The following is an 18475-nucleotide window of genomic DNA, read 5'->3' as shown; positions in this document are numbered from 1 at the left end:
AAGAAGTGCTAATAAAACTTTAAAAAGGAACAACAACCCCCAAACTGAATACATCATGAGCTCTGTGATACTAAGGTGAACAATGTGTAACTTTGAGTCCAATCCTAAGGAAACATCAGACAAACCCACAGAGGGAAAGGCTGCAAAGTAAGTGGATTTTAACCTTCACAGCGACAAACATGAAGAACTGTTCCTCCGTGAAGAAGAATGAGGAGCAAGAATGATTAAATGCAATGTGTGATTCTGACCTGGATCTTCTGACTATAAGATATAACCAAGACAGCTAGCAAAACTCGAATGGTACTTGAGATTAAATGGTTATTAGTGTACTAATGACAATTTCCTGATTTTGATGAGTGCACTGTTTGTAGGACATATCCTGAAGTACTTGAGTTGATGGAGCATGTTGGCAACTTTACATTCAAATGGTTTAGAAAAAATAGTCCTTTAACTTGTACCCCACCTTTTAAGGTTTTGATTACTTTAAAATTATATAAATATACACTTGGTACAATTGAGACAAGGAATGTCAGTGGATCTGATTTAGCTGGCTAGTCTGTGACCTCAGAACACATATACATTTTAGTTATTTATTTTTAAAATCATATATACATTTTAAATGAATAAAGATGCTTACTAAAGTCTTAATTTACTGGGCTGTTACCACTACCCAGGGTTCCAAAAAATACTTTTATGCTTGGTCTAAATTTATTTACTATATGGCTACACTATCATGTATCTGTTACACTGTCGTGACAAAACCTAAGCAACAGAGCCAACTACTTGGGGTGGATTAAAATATACCAAAGGACATAATTGTGACTTTCTCAATCTGTAGATATTTATGCAATTTATCGTTTGATTGCTATGATGTCATAGTTTTGGCTTTGTGATATATTAAGTCCTATGAAAAGCTGATCAATAAATCCATAATTGACCTCACTTGCAAGCAAGAAAACACAAATATATTTTTCATGGTATTGTGTGAGAGGATTTTATTATTATAGTATAAAAATTAGCAACCAAAGGAACTGTGTCTAGAGAAAGTAAGCTAATTAAATCCATGAACTCTAAGTGAACACTGGTTTTCCTTGCTTCTACGAGGTTATGAAGGATTTCTTCTCTTTCAAGGATGATCTCAGGATGACTATTTCATTTAGGGGGAAAAATTCCAAATTTCTAGAAATGAGCCCCGAGAAGACAGGGGAAATTCTCATCCCAAGGATTCTTACTTTTAAAAGAGGTTATAATATTACACACCTTTCTTTTGCTTCACTGATTACCAGGTACAGCAGGGAATTAATTACCCAGTTATTAGTAGCATGACTTCATAACCGGTACATACCATCAGGAAACTGGTCTGCGTCATCATCAAACATGGCTTCTTTGAGGGCTGACTTATTGAAGGGACTGATGCCATCTGAATAATTATACGGATTATAGTCTCGGGAGCGTGGAGAGGAGTGGGCAGGCAGTGAGTGGAGCAAAGAAACCTTACTGTCAAGGACACTTTGGCTTGAGTCAGTAGCATCGCCTCCTGCTCTTGGGTCGGATATCCCAGGACCGCCACATACCTACAGGGAAGACGTAGCAAATTAGTTCCTTTTCCATTTCAATCTACATTCTAAAAGGCTGTTTCTCTACGGTTGGAAGACACATTTAAAAAAAGAAATAAGTAAGTTACAGCAATCAACATGAGTAAAGTTCATAATACAGTTCACAGGTACGAAGACAAGAACTACATAGGAATGCTGCTTCGAATGATCATTGCAGAACTCTTGGCAGTGGCGTGACCAAAGGACAGATGCAGTCTGCGTAGCAATCATGAGTCTATCAAACATGTCCTGTAACTGCTGACTGTGCATCATTATTTGGAGAGTATTATTTTTGGCATTATGGGTCTATTAGTGAACAAAAAGGAAAACGCTGCTTGCTTTCATTGAGTTTATGTTCCAGTGGAGGGGAAGAGACAATAAAAGGTGTCTAATACATGAATAGAAGCCTGGTGGCCTAGTGTCTACCTGTTGGGCTGCAATAAGGAAGGTCAGCAGTTTAGAATCACCTCAGGAGACAGATGAGGCTTTCTACTCCTGTATAGAGGGACAGCCTAGGAAACTCACGGGGCAGTGAGTGAGGCCTGTCCTATAAGGGTCACTCTGAATTGGCATCAACTTGATGGCGGTGAGTGAAGAGTATATAGTATTTAGAAGTATATAGTACTTTAGAAGGTGATAAACCAGGTAGTGCATTATCAAAAGCACTCAAGTGGGAGGGGGAGCAGCCGTTTAAATGGAGCGAGCAGAGAAAGATTTACTGAGAAGTCTTTGAGCAAAGACGTGAGGGAATTACTTTGGAGCTATATGAAGGACCAGTGTGTCAGAAGCCCTTTTCTAGACTCTAAGGTGGGAAAGTGCCTGGAAATTTTAAGGAGTAAGGAGGCAGCAGCAGTGACAAAGACAGGAGGATGTTAAGGCGTCATACTGTGTAGACTGGCCTTTACACTGAAGCAGCTTTAGGAAGAGACTACGGGAGATCCAGGACATCAGTCAAGGAGGCCAGGGAGAGCCCTATCTTCGAAACCTTGGTGAAAGAGTGGATGATGACTTGGACAGGAAAAGTCAGGGTGAGAAATGACAATTTCTAAAGGCAGAGACAACAAATTTCTAGCACACAGGGGGGGAAGACAAAGAGAGGAGCCAAGGAACAACTCTTCTGCACCAAGTTTTTCTGGCTGAGCAACTTTGTTGTTTTAGGTGCCATTACGTCTATTCCGAGTCCTAGTGTCCCAGAGTCCATCAGAACAAAACACCGCCGGGGCCTGCACCACCCTTACAATGGCTATGTCTGAGCCCACGGTTGCAGCCACGGTGCCAATCCATGGCCTTGAGGACCTTCCTGTTTTACACGGAAGCATGATGCCAAAAACTGAGATAAGGCAGAGCAGTTATAGGGGTGAAATCAGGAATACTAATAAGCAGCTGGCTGGGTGACTCTGGGGTTCAGGAGAGAGGTTTGGGCCAGAGGGAGTCATGTAGCTTATTAGGAAATACAGTAACTTTTGTGGTGATAAATATCCATATTTTCCTCGAAGTGGTAGCCTGTCTAGCTAGTAACTGCTGGGAACCAGGATTAAAACTCATTTCTGTCAAAATCCCCCACTTGAGCTTCCTGCATTGTGTCCTGCTCTCTCTGGAAGAAAAAAGAAAAAACAAACAGGTGAGTCTCAACTAAGTACTGACTCTCACTGTCCTGTTACTGCCAGGACAGGGGAGTTTTGGGAGGTTGTTGTTTTCACTCAGTGATCCTTACAGAACAAGTAAAACTTCCCCATGGGGTTTCTGGGCTGTTTTTACCGTAAGGGATTGTCAGGCCCCTTTTCTCTTGTGAAGGGGCCCGAAGGTTTAATCCACTGACCGTTCGGTTAGCAGAGTGCTTTTACCATTGTACTACCAGGGCGGAGAACCCAGGAGAGGTAAGGTGGGTCTTGGCCCAGGACCAGTTGCTCTGCCAGACTGGACCCGCAGAGAAAGCAGTGGCAGGAAGGAGCCAGCCAGAGGGCAGAGGAGGGAGCCCTGAAGAGAAGCGCTGACGGCACTACAATCTTCTGCCTTTTCACACATCAGAAACAGGAGTGCAGAGAATGCTCACAGGGCTGCTTTGAGCAGTCCTTAAGATGTTAGAAAGAACAACAAAAAGTGAACAATGTCACAAAGAATGGGCTCGAATGTTCTCCATTAGAGTCACACAAAATAAAGATGGAAGCAGTATCACTGTGCGCAAGAGGGAAATAAACTCTCCTCAGATCCATGTGAGGTGGCCATGTTCCACTCTACTTGTCCCTAAGGCTCTAAGCACATGGATGTTCTTCCGGGGTCTCAATCAAACCAAGTGTGCTTGCGGTTTCTTTCATGGAATTCTGCTCTCCTAGATCTTACATGGGCAGCCTTCTTAGTCTCCCTCCATCTCTTACTAATGATATATATACAATCATTGTATTAAGGGCTTATACAACTCATCACAATCCATACATACATCAGTTGTGTAAAGCACATCTGTACATTCATTGCCCTCATCATTCTCAAAACATTTGATCTCTCCTTAAGCCCCTGGCTCTTCATCTTACCCCTCCCCCTCCCTCCCTCCCTTAAGAGCCCTTGATAATTTATAAATTATTATTTTGTAATACCTTTCACTGTCCAACATCTCCCTTCACCCACTTTTCTGTTGTTTGTCCCCCAGGGAGGAGGCTATATGTAGATCCTGCACCCTCCTGGTATCGTCACTCACACCACTGGCACTGAAGGGATCATCTGCCCTGGATTCCGTGTATTTCCGATTCCTATCAGTACCAGTGTACATCATCTGGTCTAGTCAGATTTGTAAGGTAGAATTGGGATCATGATGGGGAGGGGGGAGAAGCATATAGGAACTAGAGGAAAGTTACATGTTTCATTGTTGCTACACAGCACCCTGACTGGCTCATCTCCTCCCTGCAACCCTTCCGTGAGGGGATGTCCAACTGCCTACAGATGGGCTTTGTGTCTCTACTCTGCACTCCCACCGCCCCATTTACAACGATATGAATTTTTGTTCTTTGATGCCTGATACCTGATCCTTTTGACATCTCGTGATCTCACAGGCTAGTGTGCTTCTTCCATGTGGGCTTTGTTGCTTCTGAGCTAGATGGCTGCTTGTTTACTTCAAGCCTTTTAAGACCCCAGATGCTGTATCTTTTGATAGCTGGGCACCATCAACTTTCTTTAATGATATTTTAAAAAACTAGTATGATATGCGACATATAAAATTTGCAATTTTAATCATTTTTTTACACTCATGATGCGGTTTCCAAAACTTTTCCATCACCCTACATAGAAACTCTGTACCCGAAGCAGCACTTCCTCATTCCCCTCTTCAGTGAGGCCCTGGTTTCCATTAATCTACTTTCTAGGTCTAGGCATTTTTCTGTTCCCAGTATTTAATATAAATGAGATCGTACAATATTTGTCCTTTTGTGCCTGGCTTATTTCACTTGGGATGTTTTAAAAGTTCATCCATGTTACAATATATATTAACCCACATTTCTTGTTATGGAAGAGTAACATCCACTTCCCAAAAGACCCACTGCGACCGAGTTGGCTTCCGACTCACAGGGACCCTTATGTAGTAAGGTTTTTGAGACAGTACATCTTTTAGAGAGCAGACCGCCTCACCTGGAGTGGTTGCTGGGTTTGAACAACTGACCGTGCAGCTAGCAGGCCAATGCTTACCTGAAAGCACCACTAATGCCCCATTACATTTATCCATTGTCCCTCTATTTAGGTTTTCATGTAGCTGTCACCTTGTAAAAGAGGTGTTCTCTGGTTTTTCGATCCAAAATATTTCCCCAAAGCATTTCTAACTTCAACCCCACAAGCCTCATCTCTATCAGAAATCCTTTTGTTTGCTTGTTTTGGCTTGTCTTTGTCCCCACCAGAGCACTAGGAACCCGAGTGCAGAAACTTCGTCTTGAGAATCCGATGGCTAGAACGTGGCCTGGCATATAGGAGATACAAGTAAAGGCAAGTGACGGGACTCTACAAAGTTGTCATATGAAAATGACATGAAAGCCAAGGCTTAAAAACACTCGTTACGAAACAGAAAGTGCAATGTAAGGGCTTTCCAATACTCACCGAGTCGCCATCATCTTTTTTAGAATCCCTTTTCAACGGCTCATTCATGTCTTCTTGACTACGGAAGCTGAAATTCTGAATTGCTTCAGTAACTCCTCTAAGTGAGCTGTAAATATCTTCAGAATTCATGTTTTCTGTGTCATAATCAAATGCACTATGAAAGAGAATACCTCACTTTTACTTACTTGCCGTTATATGAAATGCCAACATTTGAAGAAATTATGGAAGATGTTTATAAGGACAGGATTCCTTATAAGCCACCCACTGCCATCCAGTTGATAACACTCCATAAAGTCTTAGACGCTGCAAGTCTTTACAGGAACAGGCAGTTTCCTTGTTCTTCTGCAGGGTCACTAGTGGGTTTGAACCACTGACCTGGTGGGTAGCAGTCTAATACCTAGCTCACAGACTCACAAGGGCTCCTTAAAGAATGCATATTCCAAAGCACAATTAGCAAAACTAAACCCGGCAGCTCTCAGTGGTTTAAGTACAAGAACTCTGCTGTCTGAAGAACTTTTTAGGACCTCTTTCTATCTTCCGATATAGAATGTCTCAGTTACGGGAAGGGCAGTGCAGCCAGGTAAAGCAGGTCAGAGAGAGGTGGTTCAGGTTCCACCACTACTGCCACTCCCACAGGAATTTCGTTCCTCTCTGCGAGAAGCTTCCGCTTCTCATTGGTTAAGACGGGTGCAACGAAACCCAACACTTTACAAAGGAGCTTCAGAAAGTCCGTAGGGGACAAAGTTCAGGAAAAACTGGAGTGATAAATAATAGATTTTGTCCATGAACTTTTTAGAGCTCTCTCGTGTGGTTGTATATCTTCTAATTTTAACAAATAATCCCAGGACACATGCTATAGTAGGCTATAACTAACAAAAATCAAATTAATATGTAAAAATAGTAATAACGATACGTAATATATTAAGGGTTCGCGAGGATGGCAGGTTGGGAGAGGGAAGGAATTAAGAGGAGCTGATATCAAAGGGCCCAGAAGGAAGATAATGTCTTGAAATTGCTGATGGCACTATTTGTACATGTCCACTTGATATATGGATGTATGAATCATACGTAAGAACCCTCAATAAAATGATGTGTTAATTTAAAGATCAAAGTAATAATTATAAATAAGAATGATTAAGTTTTTTTTACTAAGTCCAGAAAAAGGAAGAAATAATAGTTCCTTAATAAGTTAAGAACTTCATCTGAAATACAGTCCATCCGTGAATTGCACAAGACTGCGAGACTTACACGTGCCGTAACTTTGTAATTACAATCAACCTTAGTCACATTTTTGCCTTAAAAATATATGCAATATGCCATTTTGATTAATTCTTCCCTATTTTCATCTACAAGTTTATTTTTTCCTCTGCTTTTAGTGGTAGTTGTTCAGTATTAGAAATAAAATCCATCACTATAATTTGACCTATTGATATCGGAGAATATAATATATATTAAAGACAAAACATATGCTTTCTCTCCATAGCTTTTTACTATTTACTTGATTTATACAGCATGTCAGAAACCTAAGTATGCCATTCTATGCAAATAAGCAATCTTTACAAAGCTAGGTCAGCAGATTTCCTACTCGCTCACAAAAAGATTTTTCATATCCTACTTTACCATGTAGAATTAGTTTTGAAATAAACTTGATAATATTTAAATCTGCTAAGTTTCTACTTGTCTAAGACATTTGCAGTCAAAGAAGAACTTGATTAGAATTACAGTAATATATTTGTCTTAAGAACTGAAATTTGTAAATAGAAGCCATAATAGAAGATTACCCTTTTATTACCTTGGAGATAAAGTGTGCTGTGACGTGTTGGTAGGAGAGGTGAGAGGACTGGACCAGCTGGCTGGTGAACGCGATGCGGGTCTTGTCAAAGGGCTCCCCACGGAGCTCTGGGAGGGAGACAGTAAGTGTGACAGGGACTTATCTCAGGACCCGCGCTTCAGGAAAACAGCGTCATTAGGCTGCATTGCATGAACGAGTCATAGTAGTAGGTCAGTATATTAAATGTCTAAGTATTTATTTCTGGTGGGGAAAACTTCCCCTCCATTAAGACATGGAACTCTTAGGCGTTTCCTGTTCTCCTCCGCTTCTTTCTGTGCTCAAATATTATCAATACCTTTTTCCTCAAGGACTCACAGATCTCAAACTATCAATTTCCTTTTTTACTCAAGTGCGATTCCTCCTTGAGTTTGCTTTTTAACTCCAAGGGAATAAACTCTGGTTATATTTTAAGAGATAATGAAACAAACCCTTTTCTAGTTAGAGATCTTTATTTCTCAAGGAATTCCCAAAATGATTTTTTTTACTGCTAAAATTTCACCGTAAGTCTGCTTGTCTTCTCTTTTACCTACCACCAAAGGTATGCTTGTCTGTCTTATAGAACCTAAATTCACTTCTTTATGCATATGGTGCAAATTATTCCGCACAAATCAGAAAGTATACAACACTTCAATCTTTCTTTACTCAGCTCTTACTTCTCCAAAATAACATCCCGTCTACCAAACACATACAGCCCAACATGTCTGTAATCTCATGTGAACAATCCTTCTGAACACGACCCACCAGAACCTCATTGTTAGCGCTGCAGTAAGCCATCCGGCTAGTCCTGACGGTAGAGGTGGTTCCTCTAAAGAACATTTGCTTCATGAACATCACGTTCTACAACAGCCAAATAAAGAAGTGAGAAGTACCTGGGTTCCATTGCCCGTGTTTCGAAGGTGATTATGAAGAAGCTTGGTAGCACCATCCTGAAAAGTTTTTGGTAAAGCTCCTAATAACATTGTAAACTCTGGAGTATTGAGTTCAAATAAGGAAATTAGCACTGACTGTGCTGCCTAGAAAACAAAGACACATAGGATGAAGATGAATAAATATACTTTGGTTAGCCAAAGGAGATCTTATGCCTATTTCAACACTTCTGTTGCTATATCTTTTGAATATTTCTTCTATGCTAAAAAATTAATGTCATATTTATTTCACTAGACAGTAGAAAAGGTATAATTCTCAATTTCCCTGTTTAGTTCCTTTTTTTAATTTTTAGAATTATCACATGGCAAGGATTTTATTGAACTCACTAATTAACGAGAATTTGAGAAGATGTCACAACCGGTCTTTTTTTTTTTTGGTCACAACTGGTCTTAAGGAGAACTCAAACAACGTAAATATATTGCCAAACAGTAATGACTATATCAACTGACCAAAAACAAAACAAAATACAAAATTGGATAAATTCCACAGAAGAACAATCAATTGCACTTGCCTGGATACAATTAATTTACATCTCACTGAATTAGCATCAAGTGCACCATTATCAACTTTCTAGACTTCAGTGTTGTTGTTTTTTTCTGATAGTTGGCATTAAATGGCTTATTGAATTATTTAATAGCTTGATATTTTCTAACGATTTCCTACCAAAACAGATGAAGATTTTAGGTTTCTTTTAATATCAGCCCTTTCATTCTCACCTTTCCTATTACCCATCCCACCAGCAGCTGTTTTGTCATTGGAAAACAGAACGAATGGGGCCAAATGAAGCCATTGCTAAAGCCATCCTAAGCCATCCCAAGAGTCCTTGGAATATTGGAAGCTCATTCTTCAATGAAGATGTTGGTGTGCTCTATTATTCTTCTATCCTAATCCAACTGGCTCTTTACCAGTTGTCTACAGACAATCATACAGTTTTGATTAGTCTCCTGACAACATTTATATCTCATTCCCTTTTCTTACTATACTGGACATGGACTCAAGCTCAATTATTAAAGAGTAATTTTATTAGACACTCATGTCTTGTCCCTAGCTTTGGTAGGAATCGTAATACTTGCTCTTATAAACACTGGCTATGGGCTCCTTTTATTGGGCTCTCGAGGTACCCTTTATTCTGTACTTTCAAAAAAAGATTAAATCAGACAATTTCAATCATAGGAAACAACAGTTTACCAGTCCGAGTGCAGGACACACCACCAGTGGGAGGGAGGCAGTGGTGCTGAGCACTGACCCTCGGGTCTGCCCGGTCCTGGGGGAGGTGAAGGCTAGGGGGCAGGAACCAGGGCACAGAAGTCCCTGCCACACTCACCTCATCATCAGGAAGGGGGTGAAGTGGCTATTGGGAAGGGGATCAGAGGCAGCACATCTTTGGTAAGACAACTCTCCCCAAGCCACTGGGTCACACCTGGCAAGTTGTACACACACACACACACACACACACACACACACACACACACGGCACACTGGTCACGAGTGAGGGCCACAGGGGGAGGTGGGTGCACTGCTGGCTCCAGTCGTCCCTGGTCACTGCCTTAGCAGGAAGGGCCCTGGTGCTGTGGGGTGGACGTGGAAGGCAGAGGGGAGGGCCCACACCAGCCCTCTAAGAGTTACACACAGCCTTTTACAAATCCCGAACCCTGTGGTATCGAGGGGCGGGACGTGGGGGAAGGGTGTAGGGGTGGGGAGAAGGACGAAAAGAGGGGCCTCATAAAAAGTCTATGCCAAATTACTGATAAAATTGCAAAATGAGCCCAGGTTCAAGAGTGTCTTGCTGCCTTCCCTCTTGGCTCCACAGGTCCATCTCAGGGGTGGCCAGACCAAGGCAGGTGGTGGCGTCATGTCAGGTTCCTGTGACCAACAAGCCTCAGTGCCTACCAGCAGCAGAGGGAGGAAGACATAACTTCTTTTAAAAATGGACTCCTGTGGAGAGGTATTGCTTTCCCTGTGGCGATCAGGAGGCGCTGGGCAGCTAGTGGGCCAGGGCCGCACCTCTAGGGCCCGCGCCTTCTTCCGCCTCTTCAGTAGCAGCAGGTTGGAGGCATCTTCAATCGGCTTTATCTGGATTTGCTCATAGTCCACACGCATCGTGGCTAAGGCACTGGCCATCTCCTCCTTGACACCTTCCCACCGCTCCTTGTCTTCCTTCTGGATGCGGCTGTTGTGCAGCGAGGTTTGACGGATCTTCGTTGATTGCATGATGCAGGGATGGTTCATAAACTCTGTCACGGTCACCCTCTGAGTTGGCTACGTCCGTCCTCAGCAGGTTCCAGAGGTGCATCTTCCCTTCTCCCGATACTTCTGACCACTCTGGGTTGGGGACTTCATACTGGCCCATTTGGATGCGACTTCTTCATGCCCGGAGATAGCGAGGCCGTGGTTGGAACAGAAAAGGGGGGCGGAGGTGGTACTCACACAGCAGAAGGTACAAGGTCTTTTCTAATTTAAAAACCTTTTCTTTCTGCTCATTCCACTATTGTTCATAGTTTAGATTTTCCCTGAGTCTAAGACTTACTTGCTTATTTCCAATTAAACTTCTAAACTTTACATTAAAACCTACCTTCCGAACATCAGAACTTTTGGGTTCTGTTGTCCAAGTAATGACCCGAGACACTGCCAGACGAGTTTCACTGGAATTTATAAAATCTCCTGGGTCCATCTGCTTGGCTAGAGTTTCTATGTATTTAAGAATAGCAACCTTTACCTGTAGAGGTAAGCACAATGAGGAAGGACAGTTAAATGGTCAATGGAAGGAGACACTGGAGAACAACTTCAGAAACAAGGAGAAGATTATTTCTAGTAAATGGGAAATGAAATGATAGCAACAACATAAAAACAAGTTATATAACCACCTACCTACCTGAGCGACAAGCATCTAATAATGTGTGTGAACAACTGGGGAAGACTTACTCTTCTCTGCCTTAGAAATCTATAGCTGACTCTTGTTTAGCTTCACTGGGTGCCAGTCTTTAGCTCAGTGAACTTCTCCTTGTCGGAGGAGAAAACAAAACACAATAACTAAAGCATTTGTAAGTGAGGCATGGTAAATCAAGTGGGTAATCAAAGTGGCCAATGTACAGGTGTTCTGGTGAAACATGCATTAGTGCCACGAAATGAGAGGTTTCCTTTACAAGTCCATCAGTTGCTAGCACTGCCTTCCAAAAGAAAAGTGTCACAAAAATGTCTAATGCACAGGTGTGACGGAAGGGAGTACTTATTTGTATAAAAGAGTTAGGGTGTGCGGGTCTAAAAAGAATCTCAATTACTCTCCCAGGATTTTTTATGTCTGTGTGGCTAGTGGGCGGTGGGTGGCAGCAAGCAGGCTTCAAAATTAGCAAAGGAAAAGACTGTTTCCTAAGTGTATTTGCTTCTTGCTTAGACTCAGCTTTTCTACTCTGTACAGTAGGCCATGCTCAGGGCCCTCCCTGCTCTCAGTGACGCGGGGGCAGGAAAAAGAGGTGAAGTCACATCTTCCAACATTCTAGGATTTCTAAGTAACAGTTCTTTTAGACTTCACCTTTGCATTTTAGAAATGGCACGTGGCAGAGCACACAGTCCTTGCATCTAGACAAGCACTATATACGTTAAATGCTGATTTGCTAAATAATTAAAAATGATTAAGATGTCAAGTTGGAAAGATATTACTAAAGATTAAGGTAATTAGGTTTTAAATTGCTCATTTGTCCTTTATGATTGATCTTATGGTCATTTTTTTCCTCGTTCACAATAAGGAAATGCTATGCCAGGTAAATATTTAGGAAGTAAGCCATTAAAATAAGGTCCAGAATCTTTCACCACTTCTGCTTCCTACTTCCAGTTAAAAAAAAAAACAAAACAAAAAAGAGAGAGTAGACCAAATTACCTTCTTCATTTCATAATGAACCAAATTTTACAAAGCAATACTGAAATGAGAGAAATGGGTCAGCCATGCTGGGTGAAATATACAGTGAACTGGGGAAGACACTTCAGGTTAGCTTTGAAGTAGCAGATCCCATTAAAGTAAGCAACACACAACACCCTGGATTCTTGGAGCCATGTCACCTGCTATAAGCGGAAATAGTTGAAGGGTGACTATATTAAATCTAAAAAATGACCATCAGTGTATTTTGTTTTTAACTTGTCACAGTAATTGATTATATTTATCTGTCCTATGTGACAGTCAATCAGGGGAGTGACTGGTAAATAGAGGAACACAAAGTTTTCAGTTTCAAGTGTGTTTACTATGCTCACAGGCAAAATAGCCACGATGCGCATAAAATAAGTGTTTTTATTTTAGCAAAATATCACACAAAGTTACAAATCAAAGCCCACTGCTGCTGAGCTGACTCAGACGCACAGTAACCCTACAGAGCCAGTGGCACTGCCCGGAGGACTTCCGAGACGGCACACCTGTGCAAGACGAGGCCAGGCCACAGGCCTCCCCGCTCAGCAGCTCCATGCCTAGCTCTCCACACCACGAGGACTCAGCACAAGGTATACGTGTTCATAATCTTAATAAGGTAATCAACATATTCTCTTTTTCAAATTAGCAAATAAAGCATTATTTTAAGTTCTGTAATCCTTCAATGTATTTGTGAAACCCAGAAAAGGAGACCAAGAAAAAAAATCTAATCTTTACTTAAAGAATATTACTTGTTCAAATAGTCATTTTGTATTGCCATTTCCCCCTAGTCTAGTATTTCCTTTCTGACATTAAATCACATGACACTCTTTTTCTCAAGGTCCTCAGCAAATTCAGTCCCTTCCTCAACTCACCCCACATCTTTAGTTCTTACGGTGGTTCAAACTTCCCTTTCCGCTAGACCATGAAACATCTCTATGTATGGTTTCAACAGCACTTGACAGTATTAATATAACTGTCAGAAGAGTATAACACTAATCATGTTATGGGGAATGATGTACAATATTGAATTCAATGCATATTTATCAATATACAAAGTAAGTTTTATGGTCGGCAAGTCACTTTTCAAAATCAAAACAGATGAAACTTCTTTCATGAAGCAGCTTTGAAAAGACAGTAATTAACATGTTGACGCTAAGTGAATCCTGGTAGGAAGCATAATCGTAACTTCGAGGCATAATCAAATTCAGCCATAAAGGGAAAGCTAAATCAATCTGGGTAATAATGCTTGTGTAAATATATTTCGTGCAGAATAGAGCAGAAAAATATAAGGCTTGTATAGGTATATATGCTTGTTATTTCCCTGACTTTTGATTTCACTTAAAACTCACTAAAAAATATCTTGTATATAACTCACATGAATTCTTTAGAAAAGAATTCAGGACTCATCTTTTATTTCAAAATATTTTTTCTTCTGTCATTCAATCATAAATTCACTAGAAAATGTATGCAAGATATGATTGACAGTCAATTCTCATTGAAAATTTATGCACATATCCAAAATACACCACTTTAAAAAAAGAAAAAGCGCTACTGTTTCACAGATGAGAACTAAAAATAAAATCAAACTAAAATCAAACTTAAATCTTTTCCTTAATAAATTACACAACACTGAAATTTGGCCGAAATATTAAAATTCTTAAAATAAAAATTATTTTAAAGTACAAGTGTTGGGGAAATCACAAACATAGGAGTAGGTAAGGCTTTAAAGAGCGTGTTTGCATTCCTCGCTTAGGGTTAGGTGGCCAGACTGTGATGCCTGATTCTACACAGGACTCCCAGGACGCCTCTCCAAAGGGCAGCCTGGCATTTGGCTAGTATTTAAAGACAAGTCTCTGCACATGCTTGGAAGGCTTACAAAGGTTAGTGGTTGAAAATAGGTGCAGACACACATTATCTGAAACACTGCAGAGGTTGCAAAGACAGTTAAGAAATAATGCAGATTGAAATAAAACCAAAAACCTTGGGGCTCCCGAAAGAGTGCAGCTGGTCCCGAAGTGCTGGCTTGGCTGTCTGAAAGTTTATGAAAACAAAATCCACTGATTGAACAACTTCTTGTGCAGCAGCAACACAATCATTAACTTCAATTTATTTTAAAAGTGAATCATTTCTTTTAAAGTTTTCAGGACTACTAATTATTACCTTTAAGCTTGGTGTTTGGGTCTGATCAACTGTAAATCTCATTAGAATATTGAACTGAAGATCATTTGGAAAAGATTCTCTGAGTGAGGAAAAGAGCAGAAGAGAGAAAAAGTCAAAAACAAGTCTGCAGCAAATGTAAGGACAGAAGCCTACGCTGAGTACCAAAGCAGGTGTCATGGCAAAAACAAGCCCTCAAGAATGTCAGTATGGGTGCACAATAAAAGTGATTCCCCAAAGAACAGAAACAGCTGAGTTGAAACCCAGTATGGTATTAAAAAGCAACAGTACACTAAGTAATAGCTTATTTTGTCTTAACTACAGAAAAATCCATTACATACAAAGTTCCTTTTCAGAGATGCTTTCCTATGCCCAAATTCTGAATCCTAGATGCACTTCAACTTAGTAAATGGATAGTATACATAAATTATGTCAGCAACCTACAGAAGAAAGCAGCAATATATCTATCACTGGTTGAGAAAGAATTGAATATTTCTATGCTATATATTCTTCTTATACTCAGGGAAATGCTTTTTTTTAAAAATTAGACTGGATACAATCTTCAACTCTATTTTGCAGATGTATTTTAATGGAAATAATATACTAACGTGAAATGTTAATAACATTTTTACCAAAAAATGCAGTTTTATCCCAAGACCAATGCTGCATTAAATATGCCATGTAAAGTTAGAATCCAAATGGAATCATACAGTCTAAATAATTCTAAATGATTAAGAACTTTCTATTTTTGACACCCAAACTAAGCACATTTGATACATACAAAGAAAAACAAATACCTCGTAACATCCAGGGCTTTCTGAACTTTTGCCTGAACAGACCCAAGCAAATCGGCACCCATTTTTTTTAGCAGTTGCGTCAGCAGTACGAATAACCAATCTTGAAGATCGTCTTTGTGGACCTGTATGAAGTCCACCAGAGTCTCCAAAAACATGCTGAACACCTGCAGTTGATAAGAAGGGAGAAGGGAAGGTAAAGAGGGGACGGGAGGAGAAAAAGGAGGAAATGTTGACCTCTATGTTTAAGCCAAAACCGCAACAGAAAGGAATACAGGAATCAGAGGCACAGCGATTGGCAGCCAAGCGGAAAAATAATCTCTTTTGCTTTTCTTTGGACTCTGTGATACAAGAGTACATTGAATTGTAATCCAACTTCTGCAGAAGTTCGACATTAGCTATCCCATGCAGCATCACTCGGTAAAGAAACTGGCCATAGGACTGGCACACCTAAATGTTTTCAATGATGTCAACAGCGTACGCTGGCTGAACTGTAATTCAGAGCGGGTACTATCTATATCCTCCCTGGCCCTCAGCTTTTTGGAAGAGTGGCAATGAGTAAACCAGAGGACGGCTACAGTGACAACGACGGTACTTTAAAGTATAAAATTTATACGACACTGTTGTCAAAAAATTTTTTGGCATATGATGCATTATTACAAAAACTGCCCCAAAGGTAATCTGAAAAGATTTGGAATAATTATAACTAAACCTAAATGAAATAAACTCAAGATAAAAATCTGTACCTAAATTTTAATGCTTTAAAAAACGTTCTTGAGCAAGATAGGGCAAGATATGACAAAATAACAATCTATAAATTATCAAGGGCTCACGAGGGAGGGGGGAGTGGGGAGGGAGGGGAAAAAAAGAGGACCTGACGCAAAGGGCTTAAGTGGAGAGCAAATGCTTTGAGAGTGATTAGGGCAAAGAATGTACAATTGATGTATGTATATGTATGGATTGTGATAAGAGTTGTATGGGCCCCTGATAAAATGTAAAAAAAAATTGGATGAGCCCCCAATAAAATGATTTTTTTAAATATTAAAAAAAAGTTTTTGATGGCATTTCTATGGGTGGGGCTTAATATTAACATACTTGGTTCTAATTATTAACCTACATGATAAAAAATGTATTAAAAACATGTAAGCCTTCTACTAATCAGAAGTTGATATATCTCATTAAAACACTTACCAATAAGTGATCAACAAAGTTATGACACTTTACAAGAAATTTAACAACATTCTGGAAAATTTGCTTCTAGATGAATAATTATCTTAAGACAATGTTATAAGACAAATTATAACCCCTAATGAATACAAAAATATTTTTAAATTGTTTTTTAAAGTAGTTGATAATCCTAAAAGTAACCATGCTAATTTTTGAGTTAACAGTGTTGTTTTCAATGTTATTTTATTTCTTGAATTTCCTTTATACTATTATACATTAATTCAATTTTTTCCTCCTATGTAAGAAGTGGAATTTTTATCAGAAATGTAACTAAGTCGACTATTTGAATCCAAGTAAAAAAAAAATTCACATTTTAGCAATTTTCTCCAGATACTCTTTACTTGTGAAAGCAGAGACTGCGAGTCCTTTCCACATTCTCTGACTTTCTGGACCCCTTGTCCCGTGTGCATCAACACTGTCATCATCACTCATAAAGTAGGTTCTCTTAACTCCCACCCAATTAGAAAAAGTTCTAGGCCAAAGACTCAATCAAGGGTTATTAGGTGGATGTGCAGGGGAGATGTCTTTTAAAAAAATTTGTTTTCCCTTTATTTTAGGCGGTGTTATTTGCCCTGTACTGTCAGGGAAGATGTAAAACTGTTTTCCTTCATTTCAGCCAAAACACATTTCTTTCTCTTTCCTATAAACTTTTTGGCATTCCCCAACTTCTCTCTCTGGGCTCATATTGGCTATTCTGTGCACAAATCAAAAGATTATATCCCTGTTTTAACTATTTCTGAACTATTTCCTCCAAAAAAGAGTTCTGTAGGAAGCATTTTCTTTTGGTTAGACACAGTGTGAATATGGCGCACTACAAAAGGTGGGCATGCTGTTTAATGCATTCCCCATATAGGAGAAGATTATTTAAAAAGTCTATCGGGTCAATAAACGCACTGCCATCGAGTTGATTTTGAATCACAGTGGCCTGTAGAGCAGAGCGGAGAGCCTCATCTTTCTCCTGTCGAGCAGCCGGGGCCTCACACAGGTCACCCCTGCGGTCAGCAGCCCAGTGGAGCCCATTGTGGCACCAGGGTCCCACCTTGTTGATGGACTCAATAGAGTCTCATGTAGTAAAATTCATACATGGCATACATATGTAGTGTATCTTCAAATGACACAGTTGGAGGGGATTTCACACAAAAGTTCCCACTTCATTGTTCTCGCACAGTTCATGCCACATGCTGCCATTTCCCAATTTCCTTGTATGCTAATCCTGGGGATAGAAACTACTTCAGAATAGAAAGCTGAGCATCACTGCACATAAACTGCTCTGTCTCTTATGGATGAATAACATTAATAGAAAGCGTATGGGAGGGTCAGAGGCTAACTTAAAAAAAGAGGGGGGCAATGCAGGAAATGCATGTAAATAACTTTCCATGAAGTCAAGTTTTAATTCCATAAACCTCACAGCTGTATTTTAGTAGAACAGAATTAAAATATTTGAGATATTACAATTGAGGCAGTTTTTCCCCTTTAACTTTCTTATATCTTAGGTGTGCCAGTCATCAACTACAGAACAGAAGAACATAATCAAATTAGATTAATTAGTAGATTAAGAAAGCACATCTCCAAACAGAATGACAGTTTGCATAACTGCAAATAGCGTTTCGTGGATTGCAAAGGGTCCAGCACTGCATGAACTCTTTAGGAGAGAAAACAGAGAAAAAGGGTTAATTTCACAGTCATGCAGTAAAGTTAGGTTTCCAACAAATATTGAACCAACTTACTCTCTATTGAGAGTTCCAACACAGGGGACAGCATGCAAAAAGGAAAAAAGAAAAAAAGAAAAACACACAAATTAGTCGCCATCAATGCAAAGTTCCTGTACGGAAGAAAAACACTTAGAAAATAAAAGTGACAAATGCTTTTCAAGGTTTTATGATAAAATTAAAATACTGTAAAACAAGAGTTAAATGAGTATGAGGAAGAGGGGCATGAGGCTTTCCTATGCTTCCCTCACATCCTTGTCAAGAAA

At 39.9% G+C, this 18475-nt stretch overlaps 1 protein-coding gene across 2 annotated transcripts in view; it reads right to left on the bottom strand.

Moving 5' to 3' along the window:
- The window catches only part of CLASP2 (cytoplasmic linker associated protein 2), a 174822-nt gene that overhangs the window by 17481 nt on the left and 138866 nt on the right, over positions 1-18475 (bottom strand). The window contains exons 26-33 of one of the 2 annotated variants that reach the window (XM_075547082.1): positions 15277-15440; positions 14483-14561; positions 14303-14353; positions 11000-11143; positions 8370-8513; positions 7462-7568; positions 5670-5823; positions 1346-1574 (exon numbers count right to left, since the gene is read on the bottom strand). In XM_075547082.1, the coding sequence (XP_075403197.1) occupies positions 1346-1574; positions 5670-5823; positions 7462-7568; positions 8370-8513; positions 11000-11143; positions 14303-14353; positions 14483-14561; positions 15277-15440 (1072 nt within the window). The remainder of the gene's footprint in view (positions 1-1345; positions 1575-5669; positions 5824-7461; positions 7569-8369; positions 8514-10999; positions 11144-14302; positions 14354-14482; positions 14562-15276; positions 15441-18475) is intronic. The other variant, XM_075547084.1, reaches the window with a different exon arrangement.

Source organism: Tenrec ecaudatus, chromosome 4, assembly GCF_050624435.1.
Source record: "Tenrec ecaudatus isolate mTenEca1 chromosome 4, mTenEca1.hap1, whole genome shotgun sequence".
NCBI classification, from domain to species: domain Eukaryota; kingdom Metazoa; phylum Chordata; class Mammalia; order Afrosoricida; family Tenrecidae; genus Tenrec; species Tenrec ecaudatus.
Note: the sequence above shows the minus strand (reverse complement) of the source record. Positions and strands in the feature narration are given on the sequence as shown.